Raw genomic sequence first — 21,315 nt, forward strand, 5'->3', positions numbered from 1 at the left:
AAGAACGTGGAAATTTATTGTATAAGTAATCGAGCGGACCTTAAAACCGGCTGACTGAGTACGAATTGGGTAGTTACGTTTCAAGCTTCTCTCCTCTTCCTCGGAAGTCAGCTGTGCTGGCAAATCTTGCACTATGTCGGTACCTGAAACGGACACAAATATTTGAATCACGTTGCTCGATTTATTTATCGAAAGCTCTTTCGATAATGGGTTCTAGGAAACAAAGGAATTCCATGTCTCGCAAAAATTTTAGAAAACTCTCGCTACAAATCATTTCTATTGGCTTTGTATTTTACTGATCAATATTTTAATCCCCTTTGGTCAGTATTAAAGTATGAAGGGTCAGTATCCTTTCAAGCCTTCACTGGCAGCTAAACAAATACCTATTAGTCGGAAACGTAATTATTTTTCGATTTACAATGAGTCTACAATGGAATACGTTTCATTACTAACCTAACCTAAACCGATCGTTTAGCATTTTTATCCGTTTTGGTACCATTTTGGTAACGAAATACTGACCGAAAGTCGATTGAAATATTAAATGATTCGTCATCTTTCTATTTTCCAAGATGCGCTCGGTCGGTAAACGAGGAACGTAGCATTAGGAAAAGCACAAGTCGTAAAAAGAAATGGTCTTATTGCCTCGAAAAAGTACCGCTCGCGCGCGCCACCGTCTACAGTCCCTCCCTTCAGCGAGAAACTTCTCATTAAAGTTCATTTCTTAACCAGTAGTGATATACACCGAAGTTTTAAGCAGACCCCAATACGTAACGCCCCAACAGAGCTTCTCTCGCCGCTAAAACTGAACCTTCGCGACCGAAGGAAAGGTGCATCCACATTCTTTGCTCTTTCCGCACCGTCGGCAAGGATAATGGACGCGTGTATACGCGGTCTTGAGCGGCGTGTGTTGGCGTCGTGAAGCCGAAGGATCCCGTATGGTGGCCTATCGATTATAAGGCGGCGCGGCTCGAATGGCCCCTTTTGAACGTAAAAGAAAAATAACCGATGAAGAATGGTACGAGAGAAAGGGGGAAAATGTAGCGCGCGCGAGAGAGAGAGAGAGAGCGAGAGAGAGGTGGAGAGAGTGAGAGAAAACGGATCCTCATTCAGCTGCGATGTGTGTACGAACCATAAAGAATGCCCGTGGGGTAGGAAAAGAGGCGGCTGGCGCCAACCACCGCTACTTTGAATGTTGCTTTTATGGCGCATACCGCGCCGGTTCAGCCGCACGGATACGTTAATTGGTATACGTAGAGTACAGTGACAGCCACCAATAGTCGTGGAATATCGTGACGCGCCGTTTCACCTTTCTACCCGCCGTTTCTATACTTCTTAACCCCTCGGTTTACGAGTATTCGTTTCACGGAATATTACAGCTCCGCATTCTCCCGCTAATCTCTCCTGCCTTCGCGATTCTACGCCCAGCATTTTTCGTTATAATTGATATTTCTACTTAATCACGAATCGTATTTCGGATTTTTTCATATCGCTCGCATTTATACGTAGGAAAGCACACACCATTGAAGTAGAAATGTAAACAATATCTCGTTTGTAGTTCTAATGATATCGTTAGATTGCAAGTATTAAAGTTGCAAGGCAACGTGAGAAAATGTTATTGCACCCGAGTCGCCGTAGACTTCGTGCACTGTACAGACGAAAAGCCATGTGGCCAATGGCGCCTCGGTTCTTTATTTCTGACGCATTAGGAGTCAAACGAGATGCTAAAAAAGCTGCAGATTTCGATGGTTCACGGCAGCCTCGATACGTTCGTACAGACGTCGAATTGTAGTTGTAATCATCGCGAAAGATTCAGTAAGAAATGGCGCATACTAAATGGCGCCATCAATTCATTTAATCGATGGTATCACCTTCTAGTAATCTCAAATATTTTTCTTACCGTTCTTTTCTCACGTGTAACGATTTTCTGTAATTTTTATATATCGATAAAATGTTTTTTATTTCAGGAAATAATCGATGTAAGTTTTCACAATAGCTGAACATGACCGGACGATCGTTGCGAAAAATAACAAGCTATTTTTCATTGAAATCAAAGGGTAGACGTGAATACTGAATTTTGCGGCAACTAAACGCGACTATTGTGGAAAAAGAGTTACGACCAATTAAATGGCTCCCGTGCGAGAATCGACACTTTACTAAAGTCGGACGTGATTCAGGATTAAGCGTGCTCGTAAAAACGGCGCCGAAAGTCAGCTTGCTTTCACGTTTTCTAAAATATCAATCCCCGTTCTATCTAATTTAGAAATAAAATTTAGCGAACAATTAAATACACGCATGCACACGCTATAAATGGAAACGAAAAATAGATTTTCAATTTCGCGCGAAATGTATTCGGTTAATTTGAACGCGGGAAAACATTGTAGTGTCGCCATTAGGTAATTGCTCGGAACGCTGTCCAACCGTTGAGAGACTTTCCCCTCAATTGTCGCGTGTTCTCATAAGCGAGGTGTCGCCAATTTTTTGTTCCCAAGCGGCATTCCCACGAACTCGGATAATTAACTACGATTCAATCGAGGTAACGAAGTATGAAGTTCGTAAAAATTATTCACGCATGATTTCAGGCACAACACAATGTTAACCGCATTTATGGATCTTTTACAATAATTGATTTCGTAATAAATCTCGATCGTTCATAGCCATTTTCGATAGAGTACGAGGGGGATTCAAACGTGTTTCGTCATTATCCGGTGAATGGGTTCCGTTTCGCGTCTTCTGGTAACATCCGGGACGCATAGTCGTTCGTCGTTCGTTGTCCCGAGCCGATGAGAATCGATGTGACAGTCCAATCGACGGGCTGACGGGTCACAGTTTCTATAAGCGGAACGTAAAAGGGACGTGGCTACGGATTGGTAATCGTAAGCGGCTTCACCTTCCATCAGCAGGGGGCAACAAGCTTGCCAGACACGCCGCGAACATAACCGAGATAACAGCGGCTGAGAAATGTCAGGAAACGGACAAGCAGAATTAAATTTTTCCACGCTGCAGTAACCGATACTAGATGGCCTGTTACAGTTTGTTTAGTCGAGAAAAATAATTCTGTTGATGCCTGACGAATTTTTCTTTCGCCAACGTGCTTCGTAAACGAACGTAGCAAGTAATTCTGAATTGTTTAACTAAGTAATGGGGCGTGAATGTTTGCCATCTACGTATGTATTGAAAATTTCAATCGGAAACGGGTTATCAAATAATTTGATACGACAGACTGATTATTGGTCGTTAACTACTATATCGAATTGACCTTTTTGAATCTGGTTTGCCAGGGTACCGACCATGTCAGATGGATGGAAATGATAGATACTCGAAGTAGAAACTTGAATGGCAAATGTAACGCGCGTAACGTTTCTTGTAATACAGCATGCGACAAAATTGTTAAACGTGATATATTGTGCGGGCCTAGGCATGAGATTAATGGATGTCATAATAAGTGATATCGGTTACCAACGGCACGATACTCTAACTCTTTCCTCGGTGTTACTAGCGACCATGAATTTAAAATAAATATACGCCATAGCGAAGTGTACGCGAGGTAGCCAATCGTGCGATTATAGTAGTTGCCGGACACTACGAGAAAGCGTTGGTCAAAGTTGTAAATACGATATTTCTGACAAATGGGCAACAGGTAGACGTGAACATTCTAGGGATTTTTACGCGTTCAAGCTGACCCGCCTGGAATCTGGAACGATTACCTTTTTGTATTTTAATTCACTTTCACGTACGTATCCGTTATCCATTGCAAAATGTTGATCGTTACAACAAACAGCAATAAAAGCAGAAATGTAGATATTTATCAAGATACATTAGCTCCTGTATAATGTAAACCGAAGAGATAGCAGGCGAAGTGCAACTAGTTGACATAGATAACAGAGAAAAGAATATGAGAAGGCAGAATTAACAACGTTGAAGCACGCCGGCGGTATGAGGGCTGCATCACAAGAAACGATAAGAGATGAATGCCCACGGTAATAAGAGAATGGTCAGCAATAGGTTTGCAATAATCTTCGTCTACTCCTACGCTATTTCTCCCACCATTGTGAAATCTTTCCCCCGGGTCTCGTCTCCGCGGCTATTCTCATTCTCGCGCGCGTTATGCCCGATCATTACGTATGCTAATATTTACATTTAGATTGCACGGCTTAATCGAAGTGACGCCATGTGGTAATATAGCCGGCGCCATGGCGCTAAACCGTGGCGCCCGACCTCTCTCTATCTCGCTTTCCCTCTCTCTTTCTGCCTATCCGCCGACCGACTATTCTTCTTTTTCTCTTCATCGCGTTCTCTCTTCCCACCTTTTTCTTTTTTATTCTTTCCCACCCTGATTCTACCGTTTCTTTATCATTGACCTTTTTCTCTTTTTTCGAGCCGCTTTTTTCTCTCTCTCTTTCTTTAATGTCGTTGCTCCGCCGGTCATCCCTCGCGACCATTACGGTCAATTCGGTCTCTCTCACGGGTAGTTATTTCGCTTATCTGTCCACGCCGCTGCGTCCCACGAGGCGGCCACGGGGTGGCACAGTGTGTCCCGTCAAGAAATCGGCCTGCCATCTTGTCTCAATAAGTACAAAGTAGAACTTTGTTTATCGCAAGTCCATCTATCGGAACGAAATTTTACTGCACGGTTGATTTACTGGACTTTTGGTCAGCTCTTGTTACCAGAACTGTACACTACCAGAGAGTTATTCTAATTTTACGCGTTTCGACAATTTCGCGGATATTATTAAAAACTAAAAGAGTGAAGAAAACAGTCGTCAGACTATTTCTGTGTAATCTCCGGTTATTGTAAAAATAATAGAGAAACTTGTGAAACTATTATTACACGAATAATGGAATTATCTAAACTATTTTTACTTGAAATGTGTCCGGATAAGTGGAGTGCTTATCGTGCGTAGACGTGGCATGTTAGACATTGAAAATCAGAGAACGCAGTTTTATGTTTATTGCACGTTGAATAATTGAAAGGTACGATTACAAGTAACAGGAAATTTACCATCATGATCAATTTTAGAAAATAAGATTTGCAGGGAGAATTCACCACGCAATAATACGTTTCCCGAATTGCCGATACAGTATTCTGAATCACGCCAGCCGTCTAGCTACCGTAAACAACGTGCGCTCTTAATTCAGCTTAATTATAAGTTTTACGCGAGTCTCCATCTTACTTGTTGCCAATCGCAAGAATAGCGTCGCGACGTCACTGAATGGGCACGCGAGACGAGTAACGAGCCGTCTCGATGGTATTTTCTCATTCATTGGACTGCGCAACGGGCATGAAAATAATATACGCTTGTAAAAAGGGAAAAGCCCAACGAAACGAATGGAAAGTAACACGATTATTAAGAGCATGATAAAGAAATCATCGGCTCTCTGGGACGGAAAAACGCGCGGGCAATGGCAGCGGACTTGTTCGCGGTTATAATAAATGCGGGCTCACTAATTGATTCTAAGTAACCGATAAATTGCACTGCCCGCATCGTTGAAGTGGTGATGGTGAACATGCATATGTGGTCAACGGCTATCTTTTCCACGGCAGCTTGTTCGTTTCTCCTCGAGGCCAACTGTCGGACGATGCGTTATCATAAAAGCCCGCGCTTTTCTTGGCTCGCTAAAAAATAGCGGTTTTCACCAATGATTCCCAACGACGATAATGACTGAACTATATCGCGAAGATATTTTTGTAATATTTGATATAACAATGTTAGATTTCACGTGCCCTACGATTTATCTTACAGAATTTGAAGGTGCGTAGCTATTGATTTTGGAAGATTCATGAATATCATCAGCAACTCCCCTGCTTATAAATGATTGGCTTTACTAATTGTATTAAATATAGCTTAGGAACTTTGTTGTAATTTACATTTATAGAACTTACGTTTGTTTCTTCTTTTTATTTACTGATGTCGAGTTACATTCGACAAAGAGTTGTTGTATCTTTAGAATTTTGATTAAAATTATATTCATAGATAACAGCCTTAGATGAAATCTATATCATTAGATTATGCTATATTTCGGATCTATTATTGGAATGTTTTATAGAAACGGAATAATAACACAGAAGGACGAACAAGTATTATGAATTAAAAAGAAAGTATTTAAAAAAAGGATTCATCTTGTAAAATCTACTGCACGGAAGATCTTGAAAAAAAAAAACACAACCGGAGGCAAATGATAATTGCTACGTCTGACGTAAAGAAAAGCTGATTATAAAACTGCGCAGGTTTTCTCTATAAGATCATTTCTATTTTATTACGCTACTTCATTACAACGATACATTACACTCATAAATTCGTCACTGCGGATTATGCAAAATTTATACAAGATGGCAGCGATTTTTTCATCTGTAGATAGAACGCACGATTCCTGGCACGTATTTATTATCTAAGACGAGCAGCTTTCCTTAAAGACTCTGTAATGTCACTTGAAATGCAACATCCACTTCTTTTATACACGTCTAACGTCGATTAGCTCATAATGGGCTAGGCTGACTACGACGTTTATGATAATGTACTACTATTAGAGTAATAGATAGCTAATCAAAAGTATAATTCATCCGGGAAACGATATCATTCCCACAATTCTGCTCTCGTACGATTTAAAAGCCACTCGTTCGTCGATCAGAACTTCTTCTAAAAGAAAGTACCAAATATTGTACTTTTATTTCTCATAGCTAGCCGTATTTTCTTTTAATAGTAATTCTAAAAAAAACAGGTACCGAATCAGAGTGCAGAGAATTTTGCCCGTGTTGTACGAGTGAAAGTTGCATATCTACAAGATAACGCGTAGTCCATGGATGACAGAAGAGGCGCAAAATGTATATATTCTATTCTATTTCACAGCTGACGTACGAAATACGTCAGTAATGTATTTAAGAATAAAAGCAGTTGAAAAAAAAGTCTGCGAAACGACGCTACAAGCACAAAAAGAGAAGCACGTGAAGTCGTTTGCGAGGATGAGAATAATAAAGTCGAAGACAATATCGTAATGAAAAAAAAAACAGAATCGTCGCAGAAAAAACAGTTCGATTCTCGATAGAAAAGGAGAGGGCAAGTCTCTCATGACTCGTGGCATGCTGGCGAAAAAAGAATGCCGCACGCACACGTCGATCTGCTAATCCCTTAATAAGAGCGTTCGAGCATCGAGGCGATAATAAAAGTAAAGGCACCGAGGCGATAATGGTTGACCATGATTACACGGCATTGTAAATACGATTATCAGGTGGATCGGATCTAACAGAGAGAGACGCTTGAAGAAGAGCCTGAAGAAACGTAGAAAAAGAGAGGACGGCGATAAAGACAAAAACGGCAGAGGCGGTGATCATTGATGGATGATTTACGCAAGTCGGTTCACTGTCATTAATTTTTTTCAGCCTCCCAATGTGCGTGACTCTATCCGTAACATTTACGAGCCCTAATCATTTTAGCAGCTATTGGTGGTAACTGATCGTTTTCATAATTTACTTTTCTTTTCTTTATCATTCTTAGTTTTTACTTTGAATATTTACGGTGATCGCTGAGTCAAAAATCTGATATGTTTGACTTTGTTCCGACAGATAAGTGTATTCTAATAAATTCGGCGAGCTTGTTTCTTTTGAATATAATATTAAGATCGACATTGATATGTGAATGTCGAATAAAAGCGTACATGTTTATTCGAAACAGTGATCGCTACACATGTCCCCGGATCATATTACGGCAATTTCCTTATCTCGAAGACACTGTCGTATTAAGTAACGACAGGCTACTATTCGTTCTCCTCTATAATCCATGCACTCACAGGTGTAACTCGTGTCCAATGACATTCCTTTACACAGAGATCAGCATAGTCGCCACCTCTGTTGCTTCTTTTTTTGTAAACCCACGTGGAAACTGACGCTTTTTATCACCAAGTAAAAACTCGTACGCAAGATTTTCTTTCACGCCTCTTTCGTTTAACTGTACGAATTTGTACGAGACATTTATTTTACCCTGATCGTCGCATTTTTTTTTAATGCAGATAAATTTTTCAGCATCCTCAGAGAAGCATCTGTTACTTTTTATCGCGAAAGAGAAAATCTCACGTCGCGAAAGAGTCCTGGCAGGTCGAACCAAACAGCGTGAAAGGAGCCTGGTGTTAAATGTCTCTAAAGAAGAGTATAGTGTTACTTACTGAAATCACCCGGGCAAGATTTGCAGCATCTGCCTGGAAGAAGGACGGGCTCCTTGCATGTAAGTTCTGGGCACTCATTCTTGATGTTACGACAATGGACCCTCGCCACTATCCTTCGTTTCTTTTGCACCTGCAAGCAAAACTTATTTTTATATAATAAAATATTTACAAAAATTATGAATGTTGAATAATTCTCACACTGCGATCGTGAAATTGGTAAGCTTTTTACTTTGTTTATATTGTTTCAACGTTAACACGTTGTTTCTTTTTCGAAAATTACGCGAATTCCTTATTCATACTACTCTAGATACGTTCGCGGCGACATTTGAAAGTGAGATTGTAATGTCTTCCAGTCTGTAAATGCGTTCACATGTTTATTACTCCTTTACGCATCGCTGACGATAGTTGTAACGTTTACGTACGTGACGGCGTGCATAAATCTATCGACAGGTAATTGGTAGGTGTTAGTGATCACAAAGAACTCGTTTATCACGGTCAATGATGCCATAATTCGCGACACGATATATAATGCTTCTCGTAGTATAAATTCTCCGTTTAACGTCTCTTTCGGTTACCACTTTCTAAGAGTTTCGTGCAAGAAAGAATCGTATACCAACCGCAACTATTCTGAACCACGTAAATGGCGACTCTGTTACCGATATGTTCTATGATGCCTTATATATTCATATTCTATGGCTTTCTACTACAGATCTGTTTCTGACCAGGGTACATTTCTCTCCCTAGATGTCTCACTCGCGGTCGACTAAGCCGTTCTTTACAATGCATTCATGGTTGATAGTAGTACATACTCGATTTAGCTTACGGACCGCGATTATTTGATAAAAATGTTGAAGTGGAACATTTTTACGAAGGCAATAGTACACATGGATATACTGCAACTATAAGAAGGACCCTTTAGCGCGACGAATAAGAGAAGTAGCGATAGTGTTTGTAAGTTAAGATCGTGAAAATCGAGACTACTGGAATGAAATACTATTTAAATCTTAAACAAACGAAATTGTTACGATCACCTGATGCAGCAGTTCTAAAATCAAAGGTTTATAGAATTTTCAGCGATCCAAGAGACACACGCTGATCGGTCGATAAATATCCGACTTTAGAACAGATTTGCGGCGTCTAGTTATCTCTGGGTGTGAACCGCCGATCTCGAGAGTTTCATTTTCAAAACGGCGCGCCGACTGAGAGAAAGGATAAGAGATCGCGGTCCGCAAAGGATTCCAGTTACACCGGGCCGAGACCGGGAATTAAGTTTAGGGTTTTATAGAACCGCACGGCATTCCTGAAACTGTGAAACGATACGTTCGATGTTGATTCCCGTGACGAGGGCGAAAGGAACGAAAAAGGAACGAGCGGCGAGCAGAGTTCAAACTTTGCATTATACGAGAATCGGGGCGCCAGGAGTGAATTCTGCGTTTCAGGGGAACCCATAAGATCGCGGGACGGTTCACTGTGCCCTGCTAAGCGAGTAGGTGTATTTTTTATCGTTCGGAGATATATTTAGGTGTTAGCCGACGCGTGCTTCGAGAGCACCTGATAAGTGCTTGCAAGACTGCGAGGTGCCGTGTACCAGAAATATTTAAAACGCTGTAGAAACCTGAAAGAACGATAAGGCAAATCGTAAAGAATGTGCCTGAAGTTAAACGTCTCGATGCATTTCGTTAATTTACAAATAACGTAATTAATTTTAGACGATTAACTGTACATGAAGGCATCTTATTTAGCAGCAAAGTATAAATTTAATAATGCTAACGTATATGGAAAGATAATAGCTTTTTTGCTGTTTAAGGAAGCCCTGTGAAAGTCTTTTGAGAAATGTAATCAATATCTAACGGTCAACACGGTAGGAGGTACGTTGGAAAGAATGCTTGCAATGTGTAAAGTTTTGAACAATACACGCTAATTTTTGCAAGACAAAATCGGATATTTATTGTTTAAATATTTCTTTCAGTACAAAAATGCACTGGAAGTAATGCTTGGACATTCTGTAACGCTACTCGATTGGCAATATGTACGTGATGACAACAACCATTTTTTTGGCTTAACAATAGCGGGGCACGTGCATACTTCTGATTTACCCTATACACGTATGTAACCGTGTGACATTGTGGCCGAAAATATACAACTCCGTTAATACAGTTATAAAACCGAGCAGTGAGTGTTTGTAGGTGTTCGTACACGATATTACGCGGACGTTTTTGCGGGATATACAGATTCAGTCGGACAATTGTCGTCAATTAAAAAGCTGTGGCTAGCGTGATTCATTCACCCACCACACGTTTTTAATTACAATCATAAAGGACAATCATAAGCTAATGTTACATCTCACGTTAAGTTTATTTTCGTGAAAGAGCCTCAAATTCGAACGCATTATTTACGTCCAATTAAAATGGAAAAATTCGACATCTCTAATGTATCGAGTGAGCAAAACAGTGTAGAAGCGTGGAAAGTTGCAACGGCTGTAAATTGAAACGCACGTAACGATAGATACTAGTCCGGTGTATGAGTTTAGATAAAGGAACGATGTCTCGTGTGATTCACGCGACGTGTCTGCTTGGCTGCTCGCAACGAAACCCGCAACCTATCAATAGCTCCTCATATACACTGAAGAGGGACTGTCATTCCACCGAAGACTAAAAATAGAGTTCGCGCGTCCGTCCGCAAGCCGTTGGTTCGAATGGTCCTGTACCGATGCTCTTTCTTTTTCGCGCTTACTGTGCTCTCCCTCTTTCTCTAACCCTTTGCCTTAGACTAAGCTTCTGTCCCTTTTCTCTCTCTCTCTCTTCCCCTTCCCCCCTCCCAACCCCAACGCTACGTATTTATAGTCTCGGTCGCGAAATTCCTTCCTAATTCTCGGCATCGATACATACTTCAATCGATAAACGGTAAACTTCCTAGTGTTCTCTTTTTCTCTTTTCTCAACACATCGAGGAACTACAGAAATACTTTCGAGAAATCATTTTTTTCCGCGGTCTTCCTCGCGTCTTATTTCTGGCCACGGCTCAAGGTGAACCGACAAAAAAATACGAAACGGTCGATACGATGTTATAGGCAAACGCATAAAAACGGTGGTCATCCAAGGACAGAGTTTATGAAGATTGGCTAAATTAAACTCCATTAGAACAGTCGTGACCATTCTGTCCGGACGATAAATTAATGCATGCGCGACAGAACCCGTTACTATGATAGAGAGTATTAATTGAACCGCACTGAGCGAGGGCTTCGAATCGCTTTAAGATTGACCCTAAATTTATTTTCACATTCTTAATCCATAATCAACCATGCACGGGGTCAAGTTATTAACCCAGTATTATTTACCTCTCTGTGACTCAGCCAGACTTACTTTTCGATCTCGTGCACCGGTTTATATCATCCCTTTCCTTAATACCCTATCGACAGATAACGTAGCCCATTGTGAACAACGTTATACGTACAATTAATTTACATTGTGAATGTGACTTGATTCTAAATACGTACTGAATAATCGATTAATCGACTCGCGATCGTTCATTCATAAAATGTAAATGAAATCGACGTGTTTTTAAATTCGACAGGCAAAAACGTTAAGCAGCGATGCGTGCCATTACGACTTTTTCTAGTTCCGCTAATTGGCCGCAATGTTTGGACAGATCACGGCGCCTTGGGTCACGACTTGCGCGTGCTGCTTGAGGCACCGTGTCTATATAAACAAATGTTGCCTGGCGGACACAGGGTGACCTGTGGACGTTTGTACACAAACAGGATCACGTAAACCGACAATGCAAACAGCGTGTCCGAGCCACGTGTTTTGAATCGGCGCAATGTAAACAGCCATAAGCCGCGAGTGCTCGAGAAAAGATTGCGTTTCACGTCCCTGGTCGAACATTTCCCGATTCTGTTACGCGTATTATTTAAACGAGCACGATGCGTCGCGCACTGCAACTGCCGTGGCGAACCTATTCCGCCATTTTCTATCAATATTTATCGCGCACGATAAAGCGACTCTAACTAAATAGCGCGTGTCTTCGTATACGTAACGACTTAGGTAAGCAATACCGACGAATTATTGGACCGAACGATCAGGAATTGACCGAAACGATAATTAATCGCTTTCCTAATAGGCTGATAATTTGGATTAAGTAGTATTTAGAACGATTTTTAAAGCTGTGCATTCCATTGTGCCTACTGATCCCGTAGACACAAGTTGACCGAAGAAAATTAGGGTTATGAGATGAGTGCCAAGAACTTTTGGTGAAATCTAATCGAAATGTGCCATGAAACGCGATATCGCTTTTGAATTTGCTAGGGACCGCGATAACGCTTCTCAATTTCTACGTCTCAAAGTCTCAAGCAAGGCGATGATGCTGTCTTTCTGCTTATCAGTAGAGAATCTTGTGTTATTGCTGTTGTTGCGTTCAACGTGTAGTCGTGCGACCAGAGTTCTCACCAACCGTCAGTATTTTCAAAGAAGAATCGATTTGGCGGTATCAAAGGGAGAGAAACGAACAGGAAAGGTGAATGGCGCAAAAAAAATGAACGCAGATATCGCGTGGGATGTGCCCGGTGGGTTTTGTATAATGAGACGAGTATCTTTAATAGTCCGACGATACAAGGCGGCCGACAAATCGTGAGTATCTAAAAACCCCTCCCGTAACCATCAAGTACGGGTGGGTGTGATCGAAATCTTGAATGGATCACCGTTTAACGGCGCATTTGTTCCTCTGTTGGATAAGAGCTGTTCCCTCCAATAAAAACTTATTTTTATCACGATAAAGTGTTGAACTTTTCAAAGTGCTTTCTTTCCCGCAAAATTTCACGTTTGCCTCCAAAGGGAAATTTATAGAAAAAGCAAGAAAAAAACGATAAGGCTGTGTTCAAATGAGCGAGAAGTTGCGGAGCACCGATCAGAAAGAATATTGAGGGAAGAGAATGGCCTACCGCACGGTCGATTGAAGTGGAAAACGTGAGATTTACGTCTATCATCGAGAAAATCGGAATGAAACAAGCGCGCGATCGCATTTGTTCGAATAAAAATTTGTATTTCCTCGAAGAACGGCCACGGGAGATGGAGACGATAGATGAGTAATCGATAGGGGAAAATTTGTTACTCAATGGCGCAACCGGAACCGATTTAATTCGGCGTACTTGGCGTCACGCGAACGTAACGTTCATTAATAATGGAGGACGCGTACGCGCGACAAAATGTATAACTGAACGTAGGTGCGGCCTGTCAACATCTGCATTGGCAACGCAGGACTGCCAATCCATCATTCGATACGTTCTTATTGACGAAACTGAACACAACGATATATACCGTGTGATACGAGATAATTGTAAACCGGGTTCCTTTTTAAAAATTACTGATATCATGAAACTTAGCGAAAGGAAGTTTTCTATGCTAATATCTTTTAAATCTCTACATTTTCAATTTAAAAAATATAAATCCTTTGTACTCGGCTCTTTCCCGCAACATAATATCTGATGTCAGGAATTTTTATATGAATAGTTTATTTCAGCTTTTTGGCCTTAAAAAAGGAACTCGGTTTATATAATACGCGATTCACTCACATAGAAACGGAAACATAGATTCTGGCTTACTATAAATCCGTGGTGTAACCGTCCAACGGAAAATGGCTCTATTCAGTATTATCGTTTCCCAATGGATGAGCATCGTAAAGCGTCCGTGTTGGTAAAACAGAATCAACGCTCCTGTCTCTACAGTAGTAGTAGTCGGGCTGACAAACGGACGCCAGTCTGTCTCGGATCGTGAATGGGATTAGAAAGCACGTCAAGTCTCCGTGGGTCACGTCACCTAGTTCGTGCCTCGGGTTTTACATCGGTACACAGGCTCTGCGTAGGGCTATGCCATTTCTATGACCTTCTCGGAAAATCCAATCCAAGCAGCCGCAGATATCAATCGGATAATTCCATCGCATGATTTGGAACATCTATATTCTTCTATACAGTATCGTAAATTAAATTCATCCATTTTACAAATTAAATCTACCCCTTGGAAAATCAAATTCACCCTTTTGCGCATCACATTTACCAAATCAAATTCATTCGTTTTCAAATCAAGCACTTCTATTTAAATATTTCATGTAAAAAAATCAAGGTAATTAAGTAATTAAATGATCCTAAAATATTTAAGTAGAAGTATTTGATTTACGAAGGGATGAATTTCAAAATGTCAACATTATACATGGATAGATGTTTCTCTCTAATAAATCGTACGTGCTTAATGCATTTCAGATTCCAGCATATTTCGCAGGAAACTTTGCAACGCATAAACCTTCGATTGATCGATAATTAAGATTACACAAAAAAAAATGACTGCGACGATAATATTGATATATCAATTCATAATCCGACATAATTACCGACCTGTCAAGAAATTAATTACCAGGCAAAAAATTCATTACCATAACGACGTTGTACTGCGAATTTGTATGCAAAACCAATGATAACGGTTCGAAAGGACTCACCCGATGGATTTTGTCCATACTTCGCATATTTGTATAGATCTGACGCGGATGGTCAATTGCCAGTGTAACATTTTTACGGCCCTTGAAATAACGGAGGGGGAAGGATTCAAAAAATGCATTTATTGAAATATTTTGGAGGCTACGATCTCTGACTGAAAAAAGATGTCAATTTTGTGCGAGAAAATCACAAAAAATTCAAGCTTTCGAATGAACTATAAAAAAAGTTACGCTGGCAAAGAGAAATACGGGAAGTTTGAAGAAAATCGATTGAAGGGGTAATGGTTTTATGGTAATATGGTTTTTGAATATCGTCCTTCCTTTAACTATTACGTTGGAGAGCAGAATGTTCGGGTAGTTGTGTGGCTGTAGCTACGCGAATAGTGGGCGCGAGTCTCGTAAAAGTGGCATCGGATCGGCCGCATGAACATAGAAACGTAATGTTGTACGTACGGCTTGAGGCTCGCCTCGCCGTGAGGGGGTTAAAGGTCGGACACGAACCAACACAGCAGAGCGAGGCTCACTATGTGCTGGAGTACGTGCGTCGATGCGTGAGGGCACACCCACTTTAATACGTACCGGAATGCATTCGCATTTGATGCAGTACATGATTCCAAAGGGCGGGCCCAAATCCGCGAACCAGGTGGAGCCCAGTTCTCGTATCTGCTTCCCGAACGTACATTCTGCAACAAAGAGACGTTTGAATTGGCTTGGTGAATTTCTCGCCTCTTTCTTTCCCTATATAAGCGTCTAACCGAGACTAGCGCACATCGCGTTTATGTATGACTTCGAGCACTCGAAAAATGGCTAGGCTGAAATATTTGAAAGCGAACAGAACGCAGAGATATGAAGAGAGCGGAGAGAGGGGGCCTTCAAGGGGAGAAAGGTTTAACGCCGACTATATTATGACCGTGCATTCTTTCGTATAATTGGAGAAGCAGTTTTTCACCGATAACGTTCGATAAAAATGGTCATTTGTTAATTGGAAATTGCTACGGAACGGTGTAACGCGACTACTATTTTTTTAACCAATATTAAATATTGACGGGAAATAAATTGTAGAAAAAAGAAAAGAGAAAAAAAAACAAATTCTCCGTTTAATCGGTACACGATACGAGCGTTTAATTCCCTCGCACTCCTGAACGGGATAAAAGTGAGATGGCGGAATGAATGGAGGACTCTTCCCGGCTGGGGCGTGCTAATCGCCAGCCTCTGAATCATCATCGCGCTGGTAGAAGGAACAACCGTTCTCATATGACGCTTAAAAATCGCCGAGACAACGATGAGACGGTATGTAAAAGAAGAAAGCGACCAGGCACGAAGAGAAAGAGCGAAGAAGGCGATCTGGGAAGAAGGATGGAAAGAAAGAAGCAGGAAAAAGAGGCGTGGGCCATTCTGGCAAGGCCGTTGCCTGCCTCGTTTAACAGTGATGCTGTTTCACTTTCTTCCTGCTTGAAGAAAAAAACACGAAAAAACAAGTCGGAAAGAGCGTACGACTGCTAAGCGTCACGACGCCCTTTCCTTTTTATCCGCGCGAAAATAAATACTCGACCCGCGCTCGCCGCTAAAAATAACGAGCTGGACCTCTTTTCGTCGGATTACGCGGCTTATCGTTATCCCTAAGAAACGATTCTCCTCGTTCGCCTCTTTGGAACGCCTAGCACTTGGTAACAGAAGGATTCGCGCGCGCTACGCTTTGATGCGAACTATTGCCTTGGCAAGAATGTATTGTCGGTTTTCTAGCGTGACATATAACTAATTTTTTACAAACAAAATTACCCACAACTTGCTCGTAATCAAAATAATTAAATACGACTGATATTATCAAATGTGATATCAAAGAACAAATTCGCGACACTGACGGAAGTCTTTCAAAACAGTCGCACCGCTATCTATGTGCCAACAAGGAAAATGCTTTTTTATTGCCAACCCAATAGTTTCTCAAGATCGGAACGTTGACCACATTGTGGAAGTGATCACGTCGCCTCGCATACTATCACTCCCTTGGTACGTTATAAATACCTCAATGTAAATTACTGATAAACTGTTTACCGCGGGGCAATAATTATTAGCGGAGAATAATGTGTAACCGTGGAAATTTGCTATTGGAAAAGGAACATTACGCACATATATTGACTATTAGAAAGTAACAAATAGAAGTAGAGAGAAACGGAGGTCGGTACCCTGGCGTCTGGATAATTCGCGGTATTCGACATAAAACTGTACTATATCGATCAACGCACGAGGACGCGCCCAAAGCTAAGAATAAAACGGCGCAGATCGCAGCGCTGATCATCGTTAGGAATTCCTACGGTCGTTACCAGCGGTCCTATTAGACGAGCTCGGTGTAAATCACGTTTGAATCCATCCAGAACCCCGATACATTGGGAGCGTCATGGACTTCGCGCAGCAAGAACGAGAGAACGGGAGGAGATCGGTCTCTTTGGGCTCGTCCGGTCGTTCCGTTTGCTTTGGATATGCACAACCGCTGGCAGAGAAAGAGAGAAAGAAAGATACACAGTAAGGCTCGTTGCACGAGGTCGTTGCACTGTGTGTGCTAAGTCGTTCTAAGCACAGAGTCGGTCCTAGGCAAGCTAGCAGAAGCCCAAGAGAGGAGAGCCGCGTTACGCCACCGCATCGCAAATATGCGAGCCGAGCGCTACGGTGTCGTGTCGCCTTTTATTCGCCTTTCTTTCGATATCGCCGATACTAATTCTTAAAATCACTCCTTTCCTGTTGCCTTTGTGTTTAAGTATCGCTTCCAACGCTTAATCTAAATCGACCCGTGGATACTATGGAAAACCGCTCTGACACATAAATTAACAATTTACTGGGGAAACTGATAATCGTTCACGTAATACAGCGCGCGTAGATGAAATAATAAGTGATTTACGTTTAATTTACTAATGAATTCACGTGTTGATGGCGTAGTATTAACCAGAGATGCCGGAGGACACAATGATGCCAACAAACCCAGTGAATTCCATCCATTTCATCTCGCTCGGTTTACTTTCTTCCATGAAACGCATAGAAAGCCAGCCGGGTCGAATAAATCACTCGATAATCGAGGACAAAGCCAGAGAACGAATCTATCCCGCGACACTGGGCAATCGGGATAGGAGAAAAGCTTCGGGAAGAACCGTGCGTGCACGGTCGATGCTCTTTATCGCACCGATCTGACATTTTCTTAATGGATCTCTTCTCTTTCTCGGCTCCTGCCCTCCTAACGCCACTTTCTCTGAACTCCGGGTACGATATGTGGCGTGAAACGTGTGCAATAACGAATCGCTTCGAAAGAGTACTCCGGATATCGAACTTCGATAGAATCGCGTTTACGTTCAATACTTTCTTGATAAATTTTTCTTTTCCTTTTTACTTTTATTTCACAGAAACTCTAGCGTTTCCTCTGCCACACTAGTTTATCTATTGCTAACAGATGTGATATCGCGAAGAGATCGGCTGACTTATAACGTGGTCGAAAGTTACTGTGCGGAATGTAACAGCGATAGGGCGAGAGCATAGGCGTCGAATTTCGCTAAACGTTTAATCTATTATTGGAAGGATGAGAATAGGACACTGTGGCGAACTAGACGACGTGGAGTATAGAATGGCCGGTGCTAATTTGGCCCATATACCAAGGTTTCATAGACCGTTAACTGCGTTGCTCTAGCTTACGAACTATGAAATGTCTTGTGCTTTATCTCCCCATACCAGTCGACCGGTAGAGTTCGTGTCCACCGTGACAGCGAGCTTATCCTGATTCGCGAAACAGCAAACGCGCCTTCTCAACGCGATCCACTCGCAAACAGAAAACCGTTACCCCCTGTCGTCGGTCATTGTTTTTGTAATAATGTTCTTTAGGCGTTGAAACTTGATACGTAACCAAATTAAGGATACCGTAGAAGAGGCAGAAAGGGGGAAGAGAATACGGAGTGTTCACGCGAATTACCAACGCATTTGCATAAATGGATTAACATAAATTAAACCGAGTGGAAAAGCGTCTGAGACTGCGTTCGTAAATTGGCTACGATTTACATAAATGAAGGAGGAACCTCGCGCGTAACGCGTTTCTGTTCTCCTTGACTCGCAGAAAAATTGTACGGAACACAACAAAATTGAACGCGTGCTCGACTGCGGCCGTAAAAAAAAAAAATGTGGGCCTACTAAAATGCGCTTATACTACGACGAACGGCGACCAGGGCCATTCCGTAAGTAACGACGTAACGCGGGGATCACGGACGAGATACGTAACGAAAACGGACGTTTCCAAAACGGTCGACCGTTTCGAGCGCCGCAAAAATCGGAGATGTGATCGCTGGCGACGTACTATTTGATTCCTGCGTTTATAGACGCATATATATACACGGACTGTTTCAGATCTGATGGTACAACCGCGAAAAAAACAAATCTACGTAAAAGAAATAAAATGAAACTGTGGAACAAACATTCTGTTATTTGAGCCCCTTTTTGGAGAAATCAATAACGCGCTGCTAATTTTCTAATAGTCGCGATAAAGATGCGAACAACGCTATACCATAACGTTGAATATATCAAGGCGAAAACTAAATTTCGGTCACGCAGTAATTTGGTATTTAAAGTTGGGACGATTCATTCCTTCTACATTTAGCTTTCCGTGAATCTCATCGAGAATTCTAGGAAGACGATTTCTGCCACTATTCTCGGCCACGTAGTCGGTCTAGGATAACGTTGAACGCGTGGCGCTTCTAACCTGCGAGTTCGATGAACCGCGGTGAATCCTCGCCGGAGTCCGTTTAGGAAAAATACGAGAGGATAGACCACTGTTGACCCTAAAATATCCTAGCCGTCGGCCGTTCAGTTAAGCGTCCCGGTCAGATGTCGGGGGATCGGACCCGACTACTATTAAAATTCGCTGAAAAAATCTGATCTAAATTCTCGAAACGGCAAAACATTTACCCCGAGTTTATTCTGTTGCACCTCGATAAACTGGACAAGTATATGGTAGAGGTGAACGTGGGGACAGTTGCGAGAAACTTGGCAGCAAGTTCACAATCGGTTTCATCGGTTTTTTTTACGCATTTTTTTTTTGTTTGCGCGCGAAATTTGAATCGTGACCAGGGACAAGTCGCATTTTAGTGACGATAAAACGTGTACGCGGGGCCGCGACGCGGTCGAACCGCGCTATTAGTTTCATCCGACTTGTGAGAGAGTAGGTTACATAAATTGATGCTGTGCTTTGCTCTCCGGGAAACGTAACGACCGTGGATTCAGTTATAGGCGCCATGCGTCTTGAATATCGGCCCAAATTCACGATTCATGCTCGGGCTCGGCTAGATTTACTTGGTTGCACAGCTTTCCGGGTTGTTTTCAACCGTTAAAATAAATAACGTTCACCACCGACGACGGCCGAAAAAGAACTCCGGAAAAGAGAGGAAGACGGCGCGGTAACTGGGTGAGTAAACGACAAACATATGCTGCTTCTTCTCCCCGCTGTTACCACTTTTCGCCGTCTTGCTTCCTTCCCGTGAATCGGCTGCGTTGTATTTTCCTCCTGTCCTCCTTTATTTCACGATCCAACGCATTCTTTCTTCCTCCTATCTGTAAAACGGCTCGTATTCTCGTTCCGTTTCACTCTGATATCGTTGTTAGCCGGCGGCTTCGTCTCGAATTTCACATCATCTTTAGCGTCATATATGGTCGCACGTCACGCGACCGATACATCGTAGTTATTTTATCTGAATAGAATACGCGCGTCTTGGTTGGCCGATTTCTAATCTTTCATTGTCATCTATGATAGAAACGTTTTTATATGATTAATATAACGCCACTCAACGAAGGAAAATCGATATATAGTAATTTATATAGTAATTTGTGTATACGATTAACCTTTTAGAGTCCTATGTCGACAAATAACTGTTTAATATACATAATAAAAAGTTTTCGTTAATTAAACACTTCTTGTTATTTCTTGAAACGTTAAATTACTGTAAATGGTTTGGAATTGCTAGAACGCTTTTTCAACGTTTAATGTCCAAACTGGAAATACAATCGCCAAGCTAATGCAAGAACAGTATAATTCATTCATTGATGTAAATTATATTAAACGATAGTAATGCATCATACCTTCTCCAACGTATAACGATAACTGTTTTCAAAGCTGAACTAAAATCATGCGCTTCTTGATACGAACCGTTCTTAAAACGAAATTTTATACGCAACGGCTTACACGCGCGAACCGTGAGATACTGCTAAAGATAGGTTCACCTTCGCTGCTTTTTTTGCCTCGCGACAGATGTTCCTGCAAGATCTATAAGGTCAGTTCAGAATTCAGAAAATCGGACGGTCACCTAAGTATATAAATCGGATGAAATCTACGTGCCCAAATGTGCATATATCAGATGTTAACTCAATTATCATCTATATATATATTAGTTTTTACCGGAATCGGATTATGCAATACTGTTACTCAGCAATTTACAATCGAATTTATATTAAACGAAACAAACACATAAATGAATCCTATCGGACGGTTAAAACCAAAACCAGTATGCAATGTTCATTTTCTTAGAAACGAAATACTCCAGGGGGAAAAAATTTGTAACCACCGAGTGGTTATTGGACAAAGGTTCCTCGTGGGCGAAGTCCAATGAAAATAAAATTCGTCTGCGCGACTCCCGACGAAATCACATTGATGCGAGCGAAA

General features: G+C 41.6%; 1 protein-coding gene across 2 annotated transcripts in view; it reads right to left on the reverse strand.

The window, feature by feature from the left end:
* Sog (chordin short gastrulation) overlaps positions 1-21,315 on the reverse strand; it is a 59,695-nt gene that overhangs the window by 8,082 nt on the left and 30,298 nt on the right. The window contains exons 3-5 of one of the 2 annotated variants that reach the window (XM_076903811.1): positions 15,213-15,316; positions 8,155-8,284; positions 78-143 (exon numbers count right to left, since the gene is read on the reverse strand). In XM_076903811.1, the coding sequence (XP_076759926.1) occupies positions 78-143; positions 8,155-8,284; positions 15,213-15,316 (300 nt within the window). Of the gene's footprint in view, positions 1-77; positions 144-8,154; positions 8,297-15,212; positions 15,317-21,315 lie in introns of both variants that reach the window. The other variant, XM_076903810.1, reaches the window with a different exon arrangement.

Source organism: Xylocopa sonorina, chromosome 11 (assembly GCF_050948175.1).
Source record: "Xylocopa sonorina isolate GNS202 chromosome 11, iyXylSono1_principal, whole genome shotgun sequence".
Taxonomy (NCBI): Eukaryota; Metazoa; Arthropoda; class Insecta; order Hymenoptera; family Apidae; genus Xylocopa; species Xylocopa sonorina.